Raw genomic sequence first — 23,916 nt, forward strand, 5'->3', positions numbered from 1 at the left:
GGGGGTGTAAAAGGCACAGAGTGGGTTTCCTCCATCACGTCTTCACACCTGCAGTTTGAACTGGAAAGAACTGGTGTTCCATTTGCTTGTTGTGTCACAGTTGGGCATGGTGCGCTCTGTGAAGGTCACATTGCCTTCTGCGTCGATCAGAATAATTGTGTTGGTCCTAAATGAGCAGGGACACAGGAGATACAAGCAAACAAAGACAAAAAATATAAAATAAATGACATAAAATGCTTGAAAAAAAATAAATAAAGAAAAATCAAAGAAAACATGCAGATGGCAGAAGTAATTCTGAGAACAACTATGATCATTCAACAGTCACATCTGAGGTATTTAGCAAACACCCGTATCAAGGATGAGCAGGCAGTGGCAGTGCCTTTGACAGTCTTTGATGGCTCTGGCAAAGACTGACCCTCTGACCTTTTGGCTACAGGACAGTCTCTGTATCCACTAATCCACCATGCAGACGATCCTCTTTCATTTCCTCGCTGTGGAGGATTGATTACACAGGGATTTTTTGTGTACTGACAGTTCTCTGTTCCCTCTGATCCTGCTTGTCACCTCAGGTGGAATCAAACAGGGGGAGATAGAGGAGAGAGATTTGGCGTGGGTGGAAGACACTGACCTTGTGCCATAATGAGGGGAGCGAACACACACCGCTGACAGAGCCTGGATCATGTCCTTGCTGTAGCCATCCCCCTGGCTCTCCTGAGCTGGATCAGGTGTGTTCCTGTTAAACAAAACCACAACACACCCTTTTGAGTCATGAGTTACTGTTTCTGGGAATGTCTCAGGCAATGCAATGCAATGCAGTTGAGTCTTGAAGTGGTTTCTACATAAGCAAAAGTCAGTTTCCAGGTTTCTCTGTAAGGTTTGAGAGTTGGCAAGACGCTCCATAATTAATGTCTAGGTCAAGGCTACATATGCCCATCTCTTTCAACAAAAGTAACTCAAACTCTGTTCAGTTTACATTCTGCTGTTGCGATACACGGCTGGCTAAACACATCACTACAAATCACCACCTATCAGACATATTCTAAACAAATCCCTTCACTTTTTGTACGGCAGCTTCATATTCACTGTACAGACACGAGAGTGGTATCAATCTTGACTCTAAGAAAGTGACAACCATATTTCCTCAAATGTCTAACTAATCTTTTAAAATGGTTATATGTTATGTTATATCCCTCTGGCATAACATAACATCAAGCAAAAGTGTTATTAAGAGGAACCAACACTGAGTGCAGCTAAAATTGCAACCCCCCACAACAGCTCATTCAGAGACTTGATACAGGCTCTGAATGTCTGGCATGTACCAGGGGCTCCGAGTAGCTCTGCTTCCCTGATCAGTTTTACCCCACATGTGGCACCCGACCTGGTAAAATCCTCCCAATGTTCGCCATCAACTTACAACTACATATTTCCAGTGATTGTAGATGTATTTAAAAAATGCATGTAAACATTTATCACCCCATCAATGGCATAAACCCAGATTTAACCCACATAACTGCTTTCCATCTAACATAAAGCCTTTAAATCACAGTTAAAGGTTCAGTGTGTAATATTTAGGAGGATCTATTGACAAAAATGTAATATAATATCCATAACCATGTTTTCAGTGGCGTATAAAGCTGTATAAAGAGATAATTACCTTAGAATGAGCCACTTCTATCAAGATACACTGGGGTCCTCTTACATGGACGTTGCCATGTTGCGCCGTCATGTTTCTACAGTAGCCCGAATGGACAAATGCTCTACAGGGCACGTTTCGCCACTACGTTGAATACGTACAAAGAAGAAGGTAAACAACAACTAACATTAGTAGTAGTAGTCGTCGACTGGTTTATTAGAAGTAAGAAAAGAAGAGAAATTTGGACGACCACACATTATTTAGCACAAGAGCAGACGGAGCGTGTCGGCCACCATAGCTTCTCCTACGCGCTTTGAAAGGGAGGGCTGAGCGGTGACTGATGGTGCATTCATGTCCTGTCAGAATAATGTGAATCTTTTTTTCCCCCTCCTTAAATCTCTATTGCAAAAAGAGAGATAAAGTGTACATGGGACATAAAAAGTATACAGAACTTTTATTTGTGAAAAATCACATACTGCATATACATATTTTGCAAAACATGTAATTTGCAATATAGTTATAACGATTAGTTTGCTGTCCATGTAGAGTGAACTAGATATCTGAATGTTGTTTATCTGCTCTGATAAGGCTAATCCAACACATCTTTGAAGTAGAGTCCATATTGATTCCACATTCTGACTTAAGAGCACATGAACACACACTGAAGTCGGAAGAACAACTTCACAACTTGGGAAATGGGACCGTCCGAGGAGCACATGAATGCACCACTAAACGCCGATTGCAATTCGCAACCCTCACCACTAGATGCCACTAAAACTAACACCGAACCTTTAAATCAAGTATTATTATAAGATTACACATTAACTAAAATTAAGATGAAATGTGTTACGGTGTGTGAATCTACAGCAGTGTTGGCCACTCACAGCTCCTCATTATTGAGGACGTTGAGCAGCTCTTGCACCAGTCCATCGCAGGACAGGGACTGGTCGCTGACAACGCTGGTGAAGTGACGCTTGCCTTGTAGCAGTTTCCTCCATGGCGTGTCCAGCAACGAATTACTCAAGCCATAGATTCCTGCTGAGGGGAACATGAAAAATACAGACAAATGTACACAATAGTAAGCTCAGTTAGTGACCTTGTAGAACCACCTCCAATAAACAGACAATCTGAGATCAACGTGGAATTGTCATGCTAACATGAATGGGCCGAGAGGAGAGGTAAATGTGAAATGAACGGTTTCTACAGCAACGATATTAAAAACACAGACCTGGTTTTAGATGGATGGGTTCAGGGCTGCCTCTGTTTCCATAGTAACACACAATGTCTTGTTTGGCTCTACATGGGAGACAGTAAGATGGAAAATTACAGATGCATTTAGTGATGATTGCATTTTGTTTATGTCTAATTATGAACGTCTTGTCACCAAGTCATAATGCTTCTATGCTCTTGAAATACAGCAGGCACTCCTGTGGGAATCATGAAAGGGTGAAAGAGAATATCAACATCGCACCAAACAGTATTCTTTAATGATTGATTTGCAGTCCTGGAAAAACAAAAAAAAAAAAAGGAAAAGAAAAGAAAAGAAACCTGTTTAATTTGTAGAGGTAATTCAAATCAAAAAAGAAAATATTGAACACCACAGTTAACTGCAGCATTTAAATCTATCCTAAAGGAACACCTGGGTAAAATGAAAGCTTCAAAATAAAAATGATTGCTGCAAACACCTTTGACTACCACAAAACTGTTTAGTTACAGGGTTAAGTCTCTTTAAAAAAGTCCTCAGAGAGAATTTATTCAGTCTGAAAAATCTGTCTAACATCAAGGGCATCTGTGATGGCTTTGGTACAGGAGAGTGAATAATAGATTATGACCAAATCCTTTGAACCAGCGGGGGAATGAATTTTTTTATGTCAATTTTATGACAGCCATACCAGTGGCATCAGTCAATCTGAAATGTGGTGCAACACTGCTTCAACATCTGACTTGGAAAGTTTCCCAGTCAGAAGCTGGCAAGACGGGAAGAGAATATGCTGCTGGGCTCGAAACTCCGCCACAAACTTTATTGGATAGTTTTAAAAGCCAAAAAAATATATATATATATAATAGATCGCCCTTTGGTCTATATACCATATATCAAAATAAATGGAACATGTTTATCATAAAAACCCATAAACAATGATTTAATATCTGATGTTTAGAGCTGAGTTTGGTTCACAAACAGAAAACTGCTTACAACAATAACTATTGTAACAACTATTGTGATAATCTATAAAACATTTGATTCACTTTTAAAGATGGTTTACAATTTTCTAATCTTTTATAGACCAAACACTTCATTGATTAATAAAAAAAGGCAGTAGTATAATCTATAATGAAAAGAACACTTAAATGCATCCCTAGTAAATAAAGTATATGGGAAAAAAGCACAAGCAATTATGTACTACTTCATGTTAACAAAGCTTTTAGTATATTTTGTTAATTTACTTATGTTAGACTTCTGAAAGACTTCATATGATGAAATGCTTGCCATCGTTTTGCATTTAGCATTTTAACACATAGGTGGTGTCTACACTAACTCACCATCTCATCACATTAGTCAGTTTATCATCTTGTAAATTATAATTCATTCCATGCTTTCCTGGGGGACGTTCACCTTTTCTTTACAATCTCTGCAAACTACAAAAGACTAGAGACACGATACGGATAACATGACGACACCAACTGACATGAGCCACACACACACACACACACACACACACACACCCTTTACAAATGATTAGTGATACATGTGTTTGCCTAAAAAAGCAGTGCAGCGGTCATCCTTTACTGTTTGCACAAGAAACTCTCTGTCTTGTGTAAATTTCCTGGAGCAGAGCGTTTTCTAAAGGCAGGACAATAAGTTTCCAAGCAGCTGCGAGAGAATCCTCAGAGCTGTAGGTTTACATTACATTATCTCTCTCACAACAACAAATCAAAGACTTTAATATTGTTTCCAACTTGTACCCAAACCCAGTTGAACAGTCTGAATAAACAACTCCCTTTTATGTGTTCCTATGGTTACTACAGTATAAACACAGTGGCCGCTGTTGACTCGGCTGACAGCAGTCACCCCTCATACATGCATGTGCACTGTATCTGCTCAGTGGGAACCAGATGGCACTGTAACCTGAAGGGAAACGGAAGAATCTGTAAAGCTTTTATCGGTTGTGGGCCAAACACTTTTTTGATCACATTTTGATCTTGGTATTCTGTCCTGAACTTAACAAACCCCACCGTTCTGGTGTCTATGTAAACAGCTTTGGCTGTGATGTGCATCAAATTGGCTGTGGTGGTTGCAGGTGAAGGATCTGCAGAGAGATAGCTCTATTTTGGCTATTTGAAACTGGCTAGAATATTGAAAGCTCCATCAGGTGTGCTCTGGGCTGAACAAGGCTGAGATGAGAGAACAGCAGGAGGTCAACGCCGCTGGGCAGAGAGAACGAGGAGGGAAGGGTCAAAAACAGTCCTTTTCAGATCTCAGAGAGGTAATCAGTATGCGGACTGGGAGGCTTTTTAATGAAGAGTCCTTTATACTGAGGCTGCAGAGCAGTTTCACTTCGCCAGCTGTGGTGTAGTTGCCTGGAGATGGTTGGAAGAGCTTTCAACATTATCAGTTCGGAATGTAGATAGGCAGGACGGTGGGGGCTCCTGGGTAACGACCACATGCACCACAAACACACATCTGGACCCATGCATGCAGACAATAAAGACATTTGTGTTTTTAAGTACAATGGATCAACAACTACTAGATGGATTGGAATGAGATTCGACACCGATACTCACATCCTGCTCAATAACTTTGGTGAACTGGTGACTTTTCTAGTAAAAAACAAAACTACTGACGTTCCCGTCAGCAATTCGTAAATTCATACCCATTTCGTACCCATTTCATCAGCTTCTGTCTGAGACCTCAAGGTGACCACTGACTTGATAAACTGAATAGGAGAACACCAAATATGTTCTTATATAACTTTTGAAATGAAATCTTATTACACATTAAAGAACCCAGAAATTAAAATCAGCCTATATCTGACAGACTTTCATAGAAAGATAAATGTAGTGGAATTCAGATCTCCTCCTGATGTAAAATATGATCCCATGCTAACAACTGTAAAGCCAAAATCAACATTACATTGATTTTTCATCTGGATTCAGTCAATGAACAAGGTAGGATATATTTGACATTTTTGAGAGCTAGAATTAGCAGTAGACGATTTCCCACTAGGTAATCTTACTCTGGAAAAAACAAATACTCATAGTCTTTCTTCTTTGACATGTTCATCCACCCATGATGCCGTGCATATCTTCACCACAGCTGTTTTACTTTGTCAGCTCCACCAAGTTTATGCCAAGAATTAACAACACATGTTTGATGCCATCAGACTGAACCACTTTATAAAAGTTGTTTTTTTTATAAAGCAGCCCCACTCTGCTTGACTGAAAGTGTATTAAGCAAGGCATTTCTTTGCAGGCAAACATCAGAGGAGATGTTCATTAAAATGGATTATCTCTGGGCATTGACTTTAAAGTGAGAGTGACATAAAGTGGGATGAAAAACTGAAGCTATAGAAAAGTCAGATGTTCAATATGGAGCAGCATCCAGCAGTGCATATCTGAGTTTAAAATTTAAATATATATGGCATTAGCTCCACCGAGGGATGGCTCAGTATGAAGTTCTGGGAAATGCACAGCGGCTACTGACCAAATCAGTTGCACGTAGAACTCAACTCAGCATGGTTATAGATTATTAATCAAGGTAGAATTGGTTTAACAAGCGTTACAATTAAAAAGGAACGATACATAAATCATAACCAGACTGAAATATTTTATTTTACTTTCTCTGGGTTGTGTTTTAAGTGTACACCCGTTCTCTCACATGGATCTCACAAAACACTCAAAAACTGAGTGAAGACAGACAATGCTTAAAAATGGTGGGCACATCTTGTCCCTCAAAGCATAAATCATGTCTCTAGTTACAGATGAATGAGAAATCCTTCAATTGTAATATAAAGCTGCTCTCTATCCACCAGATGTACTTACTGATTCGGAAAGAAACCAGACGCCTTATTTCCTCTGGGCTGCAGGACACACTACAGTGGAAAACCCATCGGCTGGTAATGACGGTGTTTATTAAAAAGACGTGGGCTTGCTTTCTGTCACTGTGTGTCATCTCTGTCTGCAGTGAATGCGGCTCCCGTCAGACTGCTGTTTGAGGCAGGGAAACTTGCTTTCACAGCACCACATGACGGCCCAGTCAAAGTGGAAGACACTATCACAACATAAACATACAGCGCCTTTGGATTTGTTTGTGTCTCATAAGCGTGGGGTGGCACCTTATTCTTACATGAAAGAGGAATGCCACTGGGGCAGCTCCCAGTCTTAACAAGGGCATTTGCATATCTTGACAGCTTCGGCATATCAAACAAACAACAGTCAAGCCATCTAGTTGCTGTTTAGTCAAAAAAAAAAAAAGGGGGTTCAAAGTCTGAAATAATACTGATATTCCTGGACTGCTCCTGTAAATTGCTAATTATTTTTTGAAATCCAACAAAATCATTGCACTCAATTTTCAGTTCATCAAACCCCTCCCCCCAAACAGTGATTGTCCAATCATAGCTTAGTAAACATAACTAGGCATTCAGGTCCGTCACATGTTGGTGTGCGTGGGGCGATACTCCGCATTTAAAGAGTTTGAAGGGTTGTGTCTTTTTTTGGCCTTTCAAAAACAAAAATTGTGAGTAACGGATCCTTTCACAAAAGCATTTCCCCACTGTGTTGAAGCTGCTCCTGGGTTCTACTTGATAAGAATGGAGGGTAATATTCTGTCCTGCTGTTTACTGGATTTGGTTTGGCTTACACTCCAGCAAATCCAGCCAAACTTGTTATGCAAATTAGCATTACATTCACCAAAACATGGGTTAGTCCTCAACCTAAAAGCATTGACTCTTGTTATGTTAAAGGTAAAAACATACTGTTTGAAAATATGAGCAGTAAAGCATAAACCTAAACAGGGTGACATTAGAATGAAATAACAGTCTTACATTTTTCCTTATATTACTAATAATACTAGCAATACCTAGCTCTACACTGCAATGCAGAGAACAGTGCAGTTTCTTTATTATCATAAAATCAGGACAATGAGCCAAAGCACACTGCCAACAAAATAAAGGACTTCATCAGGGGAAAAAAGGTTTTAGACTGGCCAAGTCAATAAGCTGACCTTAACCCAATAGAGCTGCATTTCACCTCCTTAAGAGGAGACTGAAGGGAGAAACACCCCGAAACAAACAGGAACTGAAAGAAGCTGCGGTAAAAGCCTGGAATAGCACCACAAATGAAGAATGCAACAGTTTGGTGATGTCGATGGGTCGCAGGCTTGAGGCAGTTATTGCAAGCAAGGGTTATGCCACCAAATATTAAATGTTATTTACTTTAAGATTATTTGTTCCATTACTTTTGCTCACCTCAGAATGCTGTGGTCTAGTACAAACAGGGATATGTCCTGAGTTGTTTAACTCATCTAGATGTGAATACCAGGAAATAAAAGCTGAAATTCTGAACTCTTGTCTCATCTGTTGATCTTAAACCCAAATGTCTTCAGTGAACAAAAACAAACAAAAGAATTTGCCTTACTGTTCAAATACTTTTGGAGGGTACTGTATATATCTAGCCAACAAGTCCATGTCTGAGACATTTTTACAGTTAGCTGAAAACATCAAAAAGTCAGATGGAGACAGAGAAAGTCAGATGGAGATAACGTTAGCTTAACTATTTATATAGCTATAGCTGATAAAAATCACACGGTGACTGTTTCAGCTCGCAAAGTTGACGGTTGCGGGGTAGAAATGAAAAGGTCTCAAAGTATCTCTGTTTAAAATCAAGGACCTGTTGTTTAAATAACCACATCGTGTCAATCATATTGGAGATGGGCACCAATGATTAGCAGATATAGTTATCAAAACATGATTTTATGATCTTAAGACAGCAGAAAACCAATTTCTCTCTCTTACCTAAATTCTTAAAAGTAGAATAAGAAAATCCCTGATGAGCGGAGATCCTGCTTGAGGCCTTATTACCAGGCTACACGGTTCACCAAACTCCATTGTGGAAACCCTGATATCCCCCCCCCCGGCAGGGATATAGCTTGACAGTGGTGTGTATTGGACCTGAACCTCCAACCTCTCGCTGGCAGAAACTGAGACCCGTTTCCATGCCAATTGTCTACAGGGGCCTCCGCATTGACAGCTATCTTGGTGTGCACTGATCCCACTTTGATTTTTCCTCCTTTAAACAGGTCACCAAATTCAGTCAAGTCAGGCTGGAGAAGGAGACGAGATAAAAAAAAAAAATAAAAAAAAAAAAGAAACAAAATACCTCATTATTTTTTATGCTGTGTAGATTTTCTGTGTCTGAAACCCCGAAATATGAACAGGTGGTCGTTTAAAATTTTAATGCTGGCTCGTTCACAGCTGAGCATTTGAGGTTTTGGTTCGTACTACAGAGATGAAAATGCAGCCTTTGCGGTTACAGCCCATTCTCAACAAGTTTCTAAAAAACTTTAAGAGCTTTGATCCTTCAGTGCGCAAGAATCTGCCAATGTCAAATCATGACACCCACACAGTGCAATAAAGAACCGTCTTAACATCTGACTTCCTGACTCTCAGGATTCAATTTTAACTTGTGAAATGTAACACCTTGAGAGTACGGCTAAAAACTAAAAAAAAAAGTGTCTTTCTCAAAATTCACACAAAGTTAACACATCTTTGATTCAGCTATACCCGTTAATGGACCATATGCACTCCGACGGATTTCACAACACCTTCCACTCACTTGAACTCCGCTGTGATAAGGTTGAAGCCGTTGTACAGGTGGCTTTCTGTCGACACCTTCTTCAGGTAGGAGTAGCTGTCATGATCCTTATCCATAAGGTAGTTAGACACAAGAAATCCTGCAGAATGGCAAAAGTAAATTGAAATGGTTCTCAAATTAGGAACTCATTTAACCCATATAGTAATAAATGATTATTATATATATATTGAGAACCTTCAAAATGTAGAAAAAACAAAAAGCAATGTTGTGCTTGAGATGCATGACGTCACACCAGGCATTTTATCAGTGAATATAATTTGTCTTGGCTGGCTCACCTCTTCCTTGTGCATCAGGGTTGATCCGTCCTTCCATGTAGTTGGTGATTGCAGCCAGCTTGCCCCGCTTGCTGATCCCTAGCCATGATCCACCTTCCTTACCATTTTCCAGGTCCAGGCCTGGTTAACACAAAAGCAGAAGGATGTTTATCAAAAACAGCTTCACACTTCATCGGCACAGTAAGCCACAATATTGAAGACAATAACTGTTGGAATAACATCTATCACAATATGTCAAATGAAAAAGATCTTCATGTGAGATTAATAACAATAGCATTAATACCAATACCCACAAAAACCAATGCCTATTTCTGTAATTATTCAAACTAAATTACATATCCATTTGCAGGAAACTTCACTTAAATGGTAAACAAATTATGTACAAACAATTACTGAAGGATTACTGAACATAGACCCTAATCTCATAGTTTATCTCTTTCTACATTTACATTAGACTTTCAACAAAGGGGACTGTCCTTCCAGTTCACAACTCTGAAGCAAAATGTCCTGCCTTTGAATATGAAATTCTGACCAAGACAGTAAGAAAATATACTGGACTTGAACTAGCCTGCATTAAGATACACCAGATTGAATACAGAACTGAACAAAGGATCTAATCTCCATTGACTTTCAGTGACACTTCAAAAAATCCCAAATTAGAGCAAGTATATGAGCATCCTTTGATATGTCTTTTGATTGGACGACCCTTGTGTGACATTCTTCTTCTTCTTCTTCACGTGACATGGAAAAGGTGGGGCACCCAAGTCTACTGCACTTCCTGGTGATCAATAAAGACAGGTCCACTTACACTGACAGTGACCAAGACAGCCGAGCGGCCTTACTCCTCTGGGGGCGGATGGAAAGCTAGCCCGGTCCCACTGGGAGCTATAGCTTACTTCCCTTCTCGTCATGCTATGTCTCCTTCAGGGCCCTGCCCCCGCAGCCCCCAGCCCAACAGATAAGGCAGAGCCATTTATTCCTGTCACATCGCATAAAAGCAACCATCAATTAAGGCCCCACTACTGGAGTCCTGACCTCTCTTACAGAGGGAAGAAGGAGACTGATGAACAACGAGGCTATCTCTGCATTTCCTCCTTCACCAGAAAAAAAAAAAAAAAAAAGGATGATTGATTTCCTCTGCTTAGCTATAATGTGTATTGGACATCAGTCAATTAAATATAGTTTACTGCGGGTGGGGATGTCCTGTGACGGAGAGGAGGAGAATTGGATTCTGGGGCGAAGGAGACAGCTTTCCCTTGATTATTGAAAGCCATTTAGGCTTGAATAAAACTGTAGTCAAACAGTGCCAACGTCTGCTGCATTTTCACAAAGTCACAGACACAAAGCCTAACACAACACAAATCATACAATTATACACATATTCCATTTGGCCAGATTAAACACAAATTCTCCTGCATCAGTTTAACATATTATCTGTTTCCTGACATGTTTTGTTTGCAACGTTTAGCCACTTTGGGTAGGTCTCCCTTGCAAAAGAGGCTTCCAAACAGAGTGAATATGTATTGCTAATTACTAGTAGCTTACTAGGTACTGAAACTTGAGTGTTGAGCTGGACTCAGATGGACGGGCTTACCACTGAGGATCTCACTATTGGTCCCCCAATAGTCGGCAGCTTTGGACGGCCTGTTGTAGAGCTCATCTCTGTTTGCAGCCAAAATTAGCCTGAGGAGAGGAAGGGGAGAGGGGTTTGGAAGTTGTTATTTTTGTTCATTCAGTGAGTCTTGCTCATTCGCTCTTGACGTGAGCCAATGAGATATTAAAGAAAGCCATCACTGGTCTCAACAGCAGATCCATCATCAGCAGCTCATTCATCATCATGATTTCCCACGCCATCAGTTAGTGAGTTGGTAGACAGACAGACTGTCTGCCACTGACTCAGTTTCCTGGACATTCCTTGGTCTCTCTCTGGCTTCATACAGGCCTCAGATGTGTCCAGGAGTCTTCAAGCACATGTGATATTACAAACCGACTGAGCAGGACACAGAGGACACAAAAGGTCGAGCTTACAAGGAGGAGAACGTCCTTTGATGGTGACCAAAAGAAGAGAGGATCAAAAGGAATGTGACATCAAAAGGACAAGCCAATCAGACTACCAGTCTTAAGAGAGAGGAAGTAAAGTGAAACCGAACTTGTGATCTAAGTTCACCAGGTTCTGTGTCAGCCATCTGTGTCAGTGTAATACACCATTATTATTTTTATGTTTTTGCATGGTTTACCCTGTTTATCATTTGAATTACTAGGACATTGGTTACATTAATTTCAGTGCATTATAAAAATTAACTTACAGACAGGGGTGGGTGATGTGGTGGACACAATTCATGTCATAATATTGTAACTACCAAACTAATATCCATACAGATGGTATGATATTAACTAAAGTATTGACATTGTAGAAAGTTAAATTCATGTTTGCGCCACTGTAAACATCACATAGCTTCAGAGGAAAGCCAAGAAACCAACACAGAGTGTACAGAAGTCGTCGACCGATATGGGTTTTTCAATGGCCGATACTGATATTTAGCTCAATTAAATTTTATTTATATAGCGTCAATTCACAACAACAGTTATCTCATAGCGGTTTTCATATACAGCAGGTCTAGTCTTTACTATTTGTGCTATTTAGAGAGCAGGGCGGCCGACGGATGATACATGACGCCGATATCAAAACAAAGAAGTCATGTATGATTCCTTTAGTCCGTGCAGAGCAGAATCTAATATACATGTTATCTCAGCCAGTAAAGTGTTGTTTTAGATGGAAGCTTTATTAATTAATGAAGTAAAAAAATACATTGGGTTCTGCTATACATTTCAGAACGTGACTGGTGTTTCAGGGAGGATGGGGTACAGTTTGTTATTCAGCTTCATTATTCTCTACAGTATAACATTATCGCTAGCCAGTATTGGTGTTAGATTAGATCGGATGATTGGCCTCGCGAGTGCAAGTATCGGCCAATGCCCATCGTGTTTTTTTTTTTTACTTTAAAGTACTTAGGAGGTAAACTGGATGTTAAGGGGTTAAAACAATTTGAAATGTGAAAAATATGCCTAAATGTGTGACAGATCTAGATAAACCATCTCATCATCATTTCATTTTGCAAAAGCTGTCTGTGCCTGTCCCGCGTCAGTAACCTTTCACGGTGTTTTATCTGGTTCTAAATGAGTTTTTATTGCAAGCACGGCTACAACACAAACATTTATTGCGACTATCAAAGAGTGAACAGCCTGAACAGCCTGAACAAGAGATCTAATTTAATGTATGTGGCTCTGTAGCCTGACACGGGCTGCCTGTCAGTTTGACCTGCATTATTATTCAGGGTTTCAGTGAGTAACGGTGCCATTATGTTCAGGGACATTAACATCTACAAACTGCATTGTGACCTGTATCTAATGCACCACCCGTCATTAGTTTCTGCATGCCTTTACAAGCAGGTCACTGCTGTCAATTGGAAACGTAACATCACTAAGTGGCTCTACATCCTTACTCAGCTTCTGTTATCTACTACACGCATAGCAACACACATGCACACAACTCTTCATCCAGCTCATCTCACACATTCAGCAGTTATGAAACACAGGAAACAAGTATTCCCATGCTCAGAGGAAAGAATGACCTCTCATTACTGCACCAGAGGACTTTTGTAAACATGCATTAGCATTTTAGCAGAGAGCCTTATTTTGGACTTTGGTATTCTACGGTGTGTACGCATGCAAAGCACGAATATACTGTGCGCTGTTGTCAAAAACCTAAATTATAGAATAAAAGATCATTGAGATATGGATATAAACACTGCACAAAAGCACTTACACACCCTTTGAGCCACAAAAATAAATAAAAAGGCCAATGAAATTTACTGACCTCTAGCTTGGCAGTGGTCACCCTATTAATCTTTCAGGACAGGAGCTTGATAAAGAGCAAACAGATAAACCAAACTGACCTAATGAGGGTCGACCTCTGTGCATCAAAGGCTAATGATAACCTGTTCCCATGGCACTGTGTGACCCACCACTGCATCAGAAAACAAAGCTAACACTAATGATGCTACACAAGAGAGAGCATCTGCTATCGGATCCTGAGGGGGGGGAAATCACACGCGAGCAGCTCTGATTACAGTAAGTCCGCCAGCTGCATTACGGTGAGCATAGAGGAATCAAAGCTCCTCATAAATACTGAACTCTGATTTCTTTTCTGTTCAGTAAACACAGACGATTGTAGACTTGGCAGTATTCAGTGATATTCATTCCCATAGGATCTTATTTATTATACAAATAATTGACCTTTCATCAACGTCATGTAAAATTCCTAACTCAGACACGGTATTTTGGAAGTCTATGAAATTTACAGTAGATATATATTGTCCCAACAGGAAACAGTTTTTCATGACTACGTGACTTTCCTCTAGCAACCACTAGTAGATGATGGGATATTTCACTGGATAAGTGAAAACTTGAAAGAAGAGTCAGGGGGTCAGCAAAGTCATCAGGATTCCTACTCTGGGCAATTTCATGGCAATTCAAAAATTCGAAACATGTCAGTGAAAAAACAAAAAAGCCAACCCTCATGGTGGCGGTACAGGAAAGGTGAGGGGATCACCAAAGACAGTAGGAGTTGTCCTCTGGGGACCATGAATGCTTGTACAAAATTTGTTAGCAATCCATCTAATTGCTTTTGAGATAAAGTTCAGTCTGGACCAAAGTGGTGGACGAACCAACTGACACACCGACCTCGGAGCCCATATCATAACTTAATTATCATGCGTGGCATCATACTCGTGTAGACGGTAAACAATTGTATCCCCACCATTGCAAAAGCTCTATGAAAACTTTGTTAAATCAATTCCTTTCATGTTTTTGGGTGCAATGAACGTAGCAGCCTCTAGGGAGCTGCTGACATTTAAACGATAATTGACTAGCCTTAAGGAAGAGCTATAATTACAGGTCAAAATCATATTACAATGCTGGTTGGTTGATTTCAGAACTACTTTCATTCTGAGCAGCTGAAGAAGTTTTGAAATGCAGAAATCCCAGCATGTGGGTAATCACCAAGTCATTTGTGCTGAACAAGAATCCATTTAATCCCCGCAGGTATATTCCTGTCATTTTGTGCTGTTGGACTGTAATAATTGTACTTAATGAAACTTATCTTCAACCCAATTTAGTCTAAGTATGATGCACTTCCCTTTTTGATTTACACATCACTGCAGCAAAAGAAAACTACTTCTGCAACTACTGGTCTATATATAGAACAGATGTAACCACATTAGGGCACAGCCCGTTTCACCTTTCCCCAGGTTCAGGTCTGAGTCAGTACTCATGACACACCTCTGCTGTGATCTCCTTAGGCGGGGTCACACTCCCAAAGGGAAGGACAGAGATTGACTATGGCCAGGTGGAGAGCTCACTCTCAAGCTCAGGGAGATTATAATAAGCTGGACTCGACATCACCCTGTAACTCACATTGACTGCTCATAGTGCACTGGTCTGTGCTGAAAGAAGTCAGCCTTTACTGCTGGGTAGGACACATGGAGGTTGTGCAAAGATACATTCAGCGCTTTAAAATGGTAGATTTGAGTTTTGAAATTTGGTAAGATGTGATGTACTGCACATGATACTTATTCCAGCATTCTTTGCACTGTGCTCCATCACGCTGTGTACATGTATGCTTGTATGTGTACCTGTATATTTCATCCACCTCCGACATGTACATAATAATAACAATATTGGTAATAATAATAATTAACTCCTGCATCCTTTGCACTCCTTTGCTCACTGCACTGTTGTCTCAATCTGTCTATTTTGTTTTGTTTATAATATATATGTGCTCTGTATTATTGTGTTATTGTATAAGTAAGCACAGCATTGTACAATCCAGAGTCAAATTCCTCATATGTGTACACATACATGGCAAGAAAGCTGATTCTGATGTTCTACATAGTGCTGGGCAATAAAATAATAATGATAATTGTCGCAATATAATTTTCCTCAATAACAATATAATACATGTTCAATATATTGTCAATAAATATTTGCTTTAGTTCATTTGAATCACAGACAAACTAGCACCTAATTTTTCTTAAAAATATTTATTTTGTTGAAAAAAAGAGACCTGAAGAAAGATTAATTTATCAAACTAATAATTTGTTGAAAAAGATAATAGTTTTAAATGTTCTAACTTGTGAAGTGATCCACTGTTTGGCATCAAGTGTTTGTCAAGTTCTGGCCATAAAGAAAAGTTTAACCACATAATTAACCATCTGGTTTCTTGAATTTTTACTTAGGAGCAAAAATCCACCTTAAAACTACTGATTTGAGAGAGATTGTGATAATTATCGATATCGAATGATATGAAATGTTTTTATCGTGATAACATTTTTGGCCATTATCGCCCTGCCCTAGTTCTACATTTGCCCAATTTAGAGGGCTATTCATGTCATCCCATTAAAAACCTTCAACTCATTCAAATCAGATGTCCCTTGGTTCTACATTTTTATAAAATATATATTTAAAGAACCAAAAAGTCAATTGTTACTATGTTTGTGTTTGCACCTCAGCTCAAAGCTTCAGGTGTCACACTAGACAACACTGGAACCAGATGAAACAGGCAACATTGCAGCATTGTCAGAGTATGACAGCTGTGATGTCAAGACTTGACACGACTTGATTTATCAACCTGAAAAGGTCGTTCCTCTTATATTTACTTCTAAAAGTGTTTCTATATTCAACTTCACTGAAGCTATATGAGATTCATACTGAGTAAAATATTAAACGGTGGGGATTTATTTTTTTTGCTGCATCAAAAAGAAATATGACGCATAACTCTTATACACATGTGCCAAAATTCCAGCCTTACATTAACATTTATTCATTTAGCTGACGCTTTTATCCAAAGCAACTTGCAATTGCTATACATGTCAGAGGTCGCACGTCTCTGGAGCAACGAGGGGTTAAGTGTCTTGCTCAGGGACATAATGGTGGATGTCTCACAGTGAGAATCGAACCCAGGTCTCCCACACCAAAGGCAAGCATCTTATCTATGCGCCATCACCACCCCCACATATTACATATTGGGTATGTTTTAAAAAGTAGCCTCATAACATTGTTTATCAAGATGGACCAGACAGTAGTTACTTCAGGATTAAAGGTTAATATAAACACACTGCAGTGTCGAAATCTCTCTCTCTGTGTTTTCCCACTTGCTGCTTGACACTTACGCAAGATACTAAGCAGTGATAGACCGATATCTGGCATTGGTCAATCCTCGCACTCACAAAGCCGATATATCATCCTAAATGACAGCAGATCTAATCTGAAACCATTAATGGCTAGCATAATATATTTTGTTGTACCGTCAAATTGTACCCCACCAGTCACGTTCTGAAATATATAGCATAACCCAATGTATGTTTCTATTTCATTTATTAATAAAACTAGATTAGATTGAACTCTGCTTGGAATAATGATGAATTATACAATTATACTGCATTGAGCACCTTTCTTTGTTTTGATACCGGCATTATCATCGGCCACCCTGCTCTCTAAATATCAGCCACTGAAAACCTGTATCGGTTGACCACTAATACTAAACCCTTACTAGCACTTCTGTGGGTGGCTGTCTTCTCTGACATGAATGTGCATGATGAGGGTTTGTTTAAAGAAATTAATTACCTCGTGGCTGACCAAATTAGCCTTCTAATATACTCACACTGTAGCAAAGTTTGTTAATTGCTCACCTGTAGGCATTTTTGGACGCAGGCCGGGGGTCAAACTTGAAGAAAATTATACACATGGATGTACTGGGAGGATCGATGACAAAGTTTCACTCAATCCACCTTCGAATCTTTGTCATATCTGACAGAGAGAAGAAAAGAGGACAAGAAACAAGTAAGTTCCTGTGTTTAGTGTTGGTGTTTGTGAGCATGGGTGTGCGGGAGCGTGGTGGCGATTGAATGTAGAAAATGACGACAGATGTTGTGAAACAAAATTATGACCTGGGGGGTGTGTTCAGATTGTACAATATTATACAGAGTGACATAGCTGCAGCTAAAGGTCTTCTTCACTGCCTGTGATTTTGGGGAGGCTTTAGGATGCACTCATCAGAATACATACATTTCACCCCACAGTGGTTATTCCAATAACATTACTTACATGGCGTACTTGGCTGTAGGACAAACAAATGGACCTTCCAGAGTGCATACTGTGTGTAACCCTGCGCACATGACCCATATTTAGAGACGTGTTAGGCTCAGTATCACAAAGCTGTGTTATCTTTATCATACTTTTAGCTGTAATGAGTACAAAGGTAGCAGAAGCTCCTCCATGATTCACAATGTCATTCAATGATGTGCTGCTAGGTAGGGTATCTTCTGATACTACCAAGCTAACTAGCAATCTTCAACCAAGTCCAGTTGCCTTGATTGGACAACTACTTAGTAACGTTAGACAGTTAACGTTAACATTAAATCCATATGTTACCGGTCTAATAAGTTAAACCAGTGAGTAACATTAGCACTGTGGCAAATTATTAATAGTTGCTAGAGTCCTGTTTCCACATAAGCTAGCCAAATAACATAGCCACTGTCTGTTATGTATCTAGCGTTATATATAATTAGCAAACAAACAAGTCTGTCTTTCGGACCAAACAATCGTTAATTAACATTATAACATGTGGCTAGTTCAAGGTAAACTAATTTCAGCGTGACTTGTTAGCCTAAGCAACAATAAAATCAGCTCCTAAACTAACGTTAGCAGCTTTAACGAAAAAGACGGCAGAGACAAACAAACTTTTATCCTACCTAACCTTAGTTATGCTCCTCACATTAGGCTGCAACTAACATCTGACCCAATAATTGCGTGTCCGCTGTAGTTACTGGATACTGCTGCTCACTGTCCCTTTACACTCGCAACAAAAAGGAAGTGTTCACGTTCAGTCACCTCGATTTCTGTCTGCGGTCGTCTGCGGTGGGGCGTGAGGGTTTAATCCTCCCTGTGTTGTCCTGTTTCCCGCCCGCCCAGGAGCTGGGAATACTTAAAACAAGTGCACTTTCCAACAGGCTCTGAAGTTCGCTGTGATTGGTCAACATGACAAGTAACGTTAACAACCACGAAGCTCACAGCAAACAGTTACAATTACGTTTCCGGTCAATTGCACACTAAACTTAAAATAAAAGCATTGACGTTAAAAAGATGTTTGTAAAATTATTTTATAATTGGACAGCATATCACTTAAACTTTATAAATAGCATATATATTTGTTTGTTTTCTTCTCTTTTCTTCATTTTATTGTTAATTTATGATTTACTTTCTGAAACATCAAGCCAATAAAGCCAATAGAATTGAATAGATTGATAGATGGATGGATAAATAGATTATTAATGCTTAAAAAATAGCATTGCCTACCACTCTGAAGATTATACACTATCTTAAAATGTAAAAACCAAACCAATGCACAGATCTACACTATATTCTGCTGTAGCTATATCTTTTTATTATCTTGTTGTCTTGTTTCTTTATCCTTTATTTCAGATAGGACGGAGAAGCAGGCAATGAGGGAATTAGAGAGGGGACAACATGCAGCAAAGCTATATGTTTTACTCTGGGGTTTGTGTGGCTTATATACATCGCTGTAGGCCTATATAATAGGCTATATGTGCTGACTTGACCATGCCACAGTGCCAGAACATTAGGGTATTAAAACAATGATGTATGTGCTGACTCTGAAGAACTGAAAGACAGAAGGGATAATAAAATAAAATATAATTGATACATGTGAGTGACTAACTGCTATTCAGTGTGATTATGGTCGACCTAATGGGCGAGTTTATTGAACAGTTTCTTTAGCCTATAAAAACTAGCATTAGCCCATAAATAGCCCTACCAACCAAATGAACACAATTTAAAGAACAATAAGAGCTAATTATTTAGCCTAATTATTAATTCTCCAGATAAATAACCAAAAATATCAATCACAGATTTTCTTCAACAGCATGTGATTGGTGATGGGGCGGAGACACTTGCTGTGACCGACAGCATCCAGCACTGTTGTGGATGAGAGGGATAAAGACTGCTCTGCCTTTCCTACAACACAACGTCACAGCCACTAATTAGTAAAATAACTACCGACAGTCGCTTTGAGCACAATAAATAACTTTTAAATCAGTTAGCATTAGAATAGGATACGTTTGGTGTTGTTGTTTTTTTTTGTACATGTGGCGCTTGACTGAAGGGACGCGCGAGCAAGCAACCTGACAACTACAGGCTCCAATTTGAGATTTGGGAGGTTGTACAACAGTAGTATGCTTTCCCCCGCAGCAGAATAACGTTATTATTCAGCGCAGACTCGGAGTACTGCACAGCGCGCACACCGGAGACTCTCTTCGCTTTTGAAGAACAATGATGAACAGGAGAAACTGAGGTAAATATCAACGCAGCTCTTTGCTTTCTCTCGCAACAAATCCATGTGGTGATTATCTCGCAACGCCAAGTTCCAGCTTCTGCCATTACAACTCAGGAGGAGGGTGTGACAATAATGCAATAGGAATAATGTAAGAGGAAATTAATGTAACAAGAATGTAAACTGTCATTGTGCAAGCTGAAAAATTAACCCTCGGCTTCCTTACAGAGGAGTAAGCCAGGTGGGCATGATGCATAATCTATTAATTAGCGTGCACGGACCGGTGTGGTAGAAAATATTTATCACGCTTTTATTAAATAGTCTGTGTTATTTTGTAATGTGGCACGGCAGTGGACACTCTAATTTATGCTGCTGAATGGCTCATTGTATCAAACACATTAATATAGGCCTAACGTGATTTATTCTGTGTGTGCGTGTGTTGTTGTTGTAGCTCTTCTCGGTAATGGATGCAGTATAAAGGCAGCGAGCGCGAGCCGCAACCAGCTGTCAATCATCTCATCCTTACTAGTCCATTGTTTTGCCCCTCCTGTTTGTGAGTTACCATGGAGAGTCTTCCGGGGTTTTCCTCCTCTAATTACCTTATTTGGAGAAAGGGGCGGCTGTTAGTGGCCGGACCGGTGCTGTTGTTGGGTTGATTGTGCTGTTCTCACGTCCCATGTGACTGAAGGCTTCAAAAACATGAGGAAGCCTCCCAATGAAGTTCTCAGTGGACTTTGACTGGACCGTCCTGGTCAGAACCCAGCTACCACAAATGGCTCCAGTAGGAGCTTCGATGTAATTTAAGCTATTAACTGTGAGCACTTTAGAGTTTTGAAAGTCCTCCATACAAAACCCTTAGAAAACTGAACACACACCCTGCTGTAAGAAGCTTCTGGTTACAGTCGGGTTTAATTTAGCACTGTCTGAATAAAATATACAGCCTCAGTGTCATTACTGAAATAATATATTATTTTGAATATATTCAAGATACATTTTTGAAAGAGATCTGGCATATCAATATATATGTGTTTACTTTGGCAGGTTTGCACACAGGGTGCTGTGCAGGGAAGATGGTTAACTATTAATGACAATTTAATATAGTGGTAATTCATATTAAGTAAGTAAGGAAGTAAGTAAACATTATTTGTAGCTACAGCGCTTTTCACACACTATGCTTGCACAAAATGCTTTACAATAACATTAACATATATGGGACAAATGCACAGATAAAGGAAATTAAAAAAGATTAAAGATAAAATGACCACCCGAGTCACCTGAAAAAGTGAGCTATAAAACAGTCCGTAATAAAAATTCCTAATTATTGCACAACGTGTAGTAAATACACAGTGAGCGGGAAAAGAATTCACAATAAATACACATTAATGGTAAAAGATTTCACAGTAATTACATAGTAGGTAATAAAAAACACAGTCAGATTCATAAAATGCAGAGCTGGTGCATGCAGGTCACCCAAACTCCTGTTTAAACAGATGTGTTTTTAGCTACTTTTTAAAGGAATATACACAATCAGCAGAGCAAAAGGGTGCTATGGCCTCAAAAGCTCGATCACCTTAAGGCAAGTGCGTGGGACAGACCGCAGGTTTTGCTTGTTAGACCTAAGAAAGCGAGCTGATGAGTAAAGATTAAATAGTTCAGGCACATATACAGGAGCCTGATCGTGCAGTGCTCTGAAAGTAATAGTGAGGATCTTGATCCTATATGCGACGGGGAGCCAGTCAGTGAAGAGATCTCAGTAAATGGGGTTTTGTGAGAGCGTCTGTTTGTCCGAGAGAGTAGCATTCTGGATTAACTGCAGACGATCAAGGGCAGACATGCTTATTAATGAGGATATTGTCTTAACCCTGTCCAGGTGTGTGTGTATGTGGACAGTGTTGTGTGGGGTGCAGTAGATGGGTTGCAGGTGAAGGAAAAGTGACAGATCCACACTGATCACTGGGGGGTACATGGTAGTAAGAGCCGGGTGCTCCATCAGAAGCTTAGAGAAGGATTAGATGTCGTTTGATGCATGTTTCTGTAAACGCAGCACACACTGTCTGCATGGACCAGTATATTCCAGCAGTTTGTAGGATCCTTCCCTCCTGAAAGACTTAATTCTTTGTATATGATAGGCCTTGAAGAGTAAATGAGTTCATACCAGTCAAATGTGCAAAGGTTTCTTCAGATGCCTCTATGCCAGCACATCTTCACTTCCACAGAATACATGTGGGCTTATTGGCAATCAGAAAGTAGCTTCTTTTGAAAACAAAATATTTGGAACTCTAAACACAGAGCAGACCGGATGAGAATTATTTCCACAACACCTGTGACTGTGCAGAAAACTGAAACATGCTCTATAACCGGGGGTAAACAACCAGACTTCTCATGAATGCTAATGTTATGAAAATTCTATTTTATGGGTTTCTGCTTACATTATCACACACTTTTCTGTATGCTGACAAAAAATAACAACTTTATCTTGTCCTCTATTACAAATTCTGTTTTTCCGGAGGCAAGAAAAGCACAGTTGTTAAAATTCACTACCAGTTAACGAACTAATTAATGACCAACAAAACATAACTGTATATTGTAGCAAGCCGATATATACAGTATATTCTGAAGGGAGAGAGAGAGAGAGAGAGAGAGAGAGAGAGAGAGAGATAGCTATATATGTGTTTTAAATATGTTTTTTATTCTGGGGAATTAAAAAATATAGCTTTTTTACCCAGCAGATCTGACCCCTGCTGTGGCCTTTCTCTTGACTTGCCTACGGAACAAATTCTTGTATAACCACTTCAAGATCTTAAAGGTTAAAATGTCATTTTTCTAATGGATTGACAAGACCAGAGGTCAGCTTTAATCTCAAGAGCAGTTCATGCTCTCATGCACAAATTTATTATTATAGTACAAAGCCTGAAGGAGATGTAGTATTCCTAACTGTCAGCCCTGCAGCATGTTGGCAATTTGGATATTATAAATGTAGAAGCAGGTTAGTGTCAGCTCCTGTCTTTGTGTAACGTCTGCAGGAACTGACTTGCCATGGCACTATCTAATATGATTCCCTGATTTGAAAGTCTGGCTTTCACTCCATCAATTGTCTATATTCCATATGTTGTTCAGGATTGTGGGGGGCTGGAACCAATCCCTGCATGCACTGGGCTGCGTGGTTACGCCTTGGACAGGTGGGTCACAAGTAGATCACAGATGAATAATCATGTCTTACCCCTCTCGCTGTCTTACCTCTTTCAGCAATGTATCAGCTAGAAATCAATGTCATGTGCTTTTACGTAGTCATAGCAAAAACATTTGTATTCATTTTAATATTGGGGATAATGAGGAACGTCTTTCACTAAGCCCTCCTTTAAAACGAATCATTCTGCAAGTGGGAGCGATGGAGGAGTTTCCTGCGCCTCGGGTGTTTAGTTCTGTGTGATGGCCTCATGAGGGAGACTGACTCTACTGTGCTCTTACACCTGTGTGAAATGTTTCCCTGGCTGTATCAGAGGGACATGTGCACCACGTTGGCAAGAAAACACCTTAGCAAGAAGGTTGTTTTATGTGATGAGGGGTATAAAGGTCTTGGATTTTTCATGGTCATGTGTTTCTGGAGGCTGATATCAATATTTCTGTGTCAAAAGAGCCAGCAGCCAATATTTTGTATTGCTATTTAAATCCTCTTGGCACTTGAAAAGGGAAAGTAGTAAACAGTATAAAAAGAAGTCACCATGCATTAA

The 23,916-nt window shown here is 39.7% G+C and overlaps 1 protein-coding gene across 5 annotated transcripts in view; it reads right to left on the reverse strand.

Annotated features, from left to right (window-relative positions):
- tango2 (transport and golgi organization 2 homolog (Drosophila)) overlaps positions 1–18,731 on the reverse strand; it is a 22,758-nt gene extending 4,027 nt beyond the window's left edge. Inside the window, exons 1-10 of one of the 5 annotated variants that reach the window (XM_046035502.1) lie at positions 18,588–18,720; positions 17,941–18,001; positions 17,526–17,643; positions 11,372–11,460; positions 9,778–9,897; positions 9,464–9,581; positions 2,862–2,929; positions 2,518–2,671; positions 629–733; positions 5–166 (exon numbers count right to left, since the gene is read on the reverse strand). In XM_046035502.1, coding sequence (XP_045891458.1) covers positions 43–166; positions 629–733; positions 2,518–2,671; positions 2,862–2,929; positions 9,464–9,581; positions 9,778–9,897; positions 11,372–11,460; positions 17,526–17,581 — 834 coding nt within the window. In that variant the 5' untranslated portion in view covers positions 17,582–17,643; positions 17,941–18,001; positions 18,588–18,720 and the 3' untranslated portion in view covers positions 5–42. Of the gene's footprint in view, positions 1–4; positions 167–628; positions 734–2,517; positions 2,672–2,861; positions 2,930–9,463; positions 9,582–9,777; positions 9,898–11,371; positions 11,461–17,525; positions 17,644–17,940; positions 18,002–18,587 lie in introns of all 5 variants that reach the window. The other 4 variants (XM_046035501.1, XM_046035506.1, XM_046035503.1 and 1 more) reach the window with 4 other exon arrangements.
- Positions 18,732–23,916: the final 5,185 nt, after the last annotated feature.

The sequence above is a fragment of the Micropterus dolomieu genome, linkage group LG21, assembly GCF_021292245.1.
Source record: "Micropterus dolomieu isolate WLL.071019.BEF.003 ecotype Adirondacks linkage group LG21, ASM2129224v1, whole genome shotgun sequence".
Classification (NCBI taxonomy): domain Eukaryota; kingdom Metazoa; phylum Chordata; class Actinopteri; order Centrarchiformes; family Centrarchidae; genus Micropterus; species Micropterus dolomieu.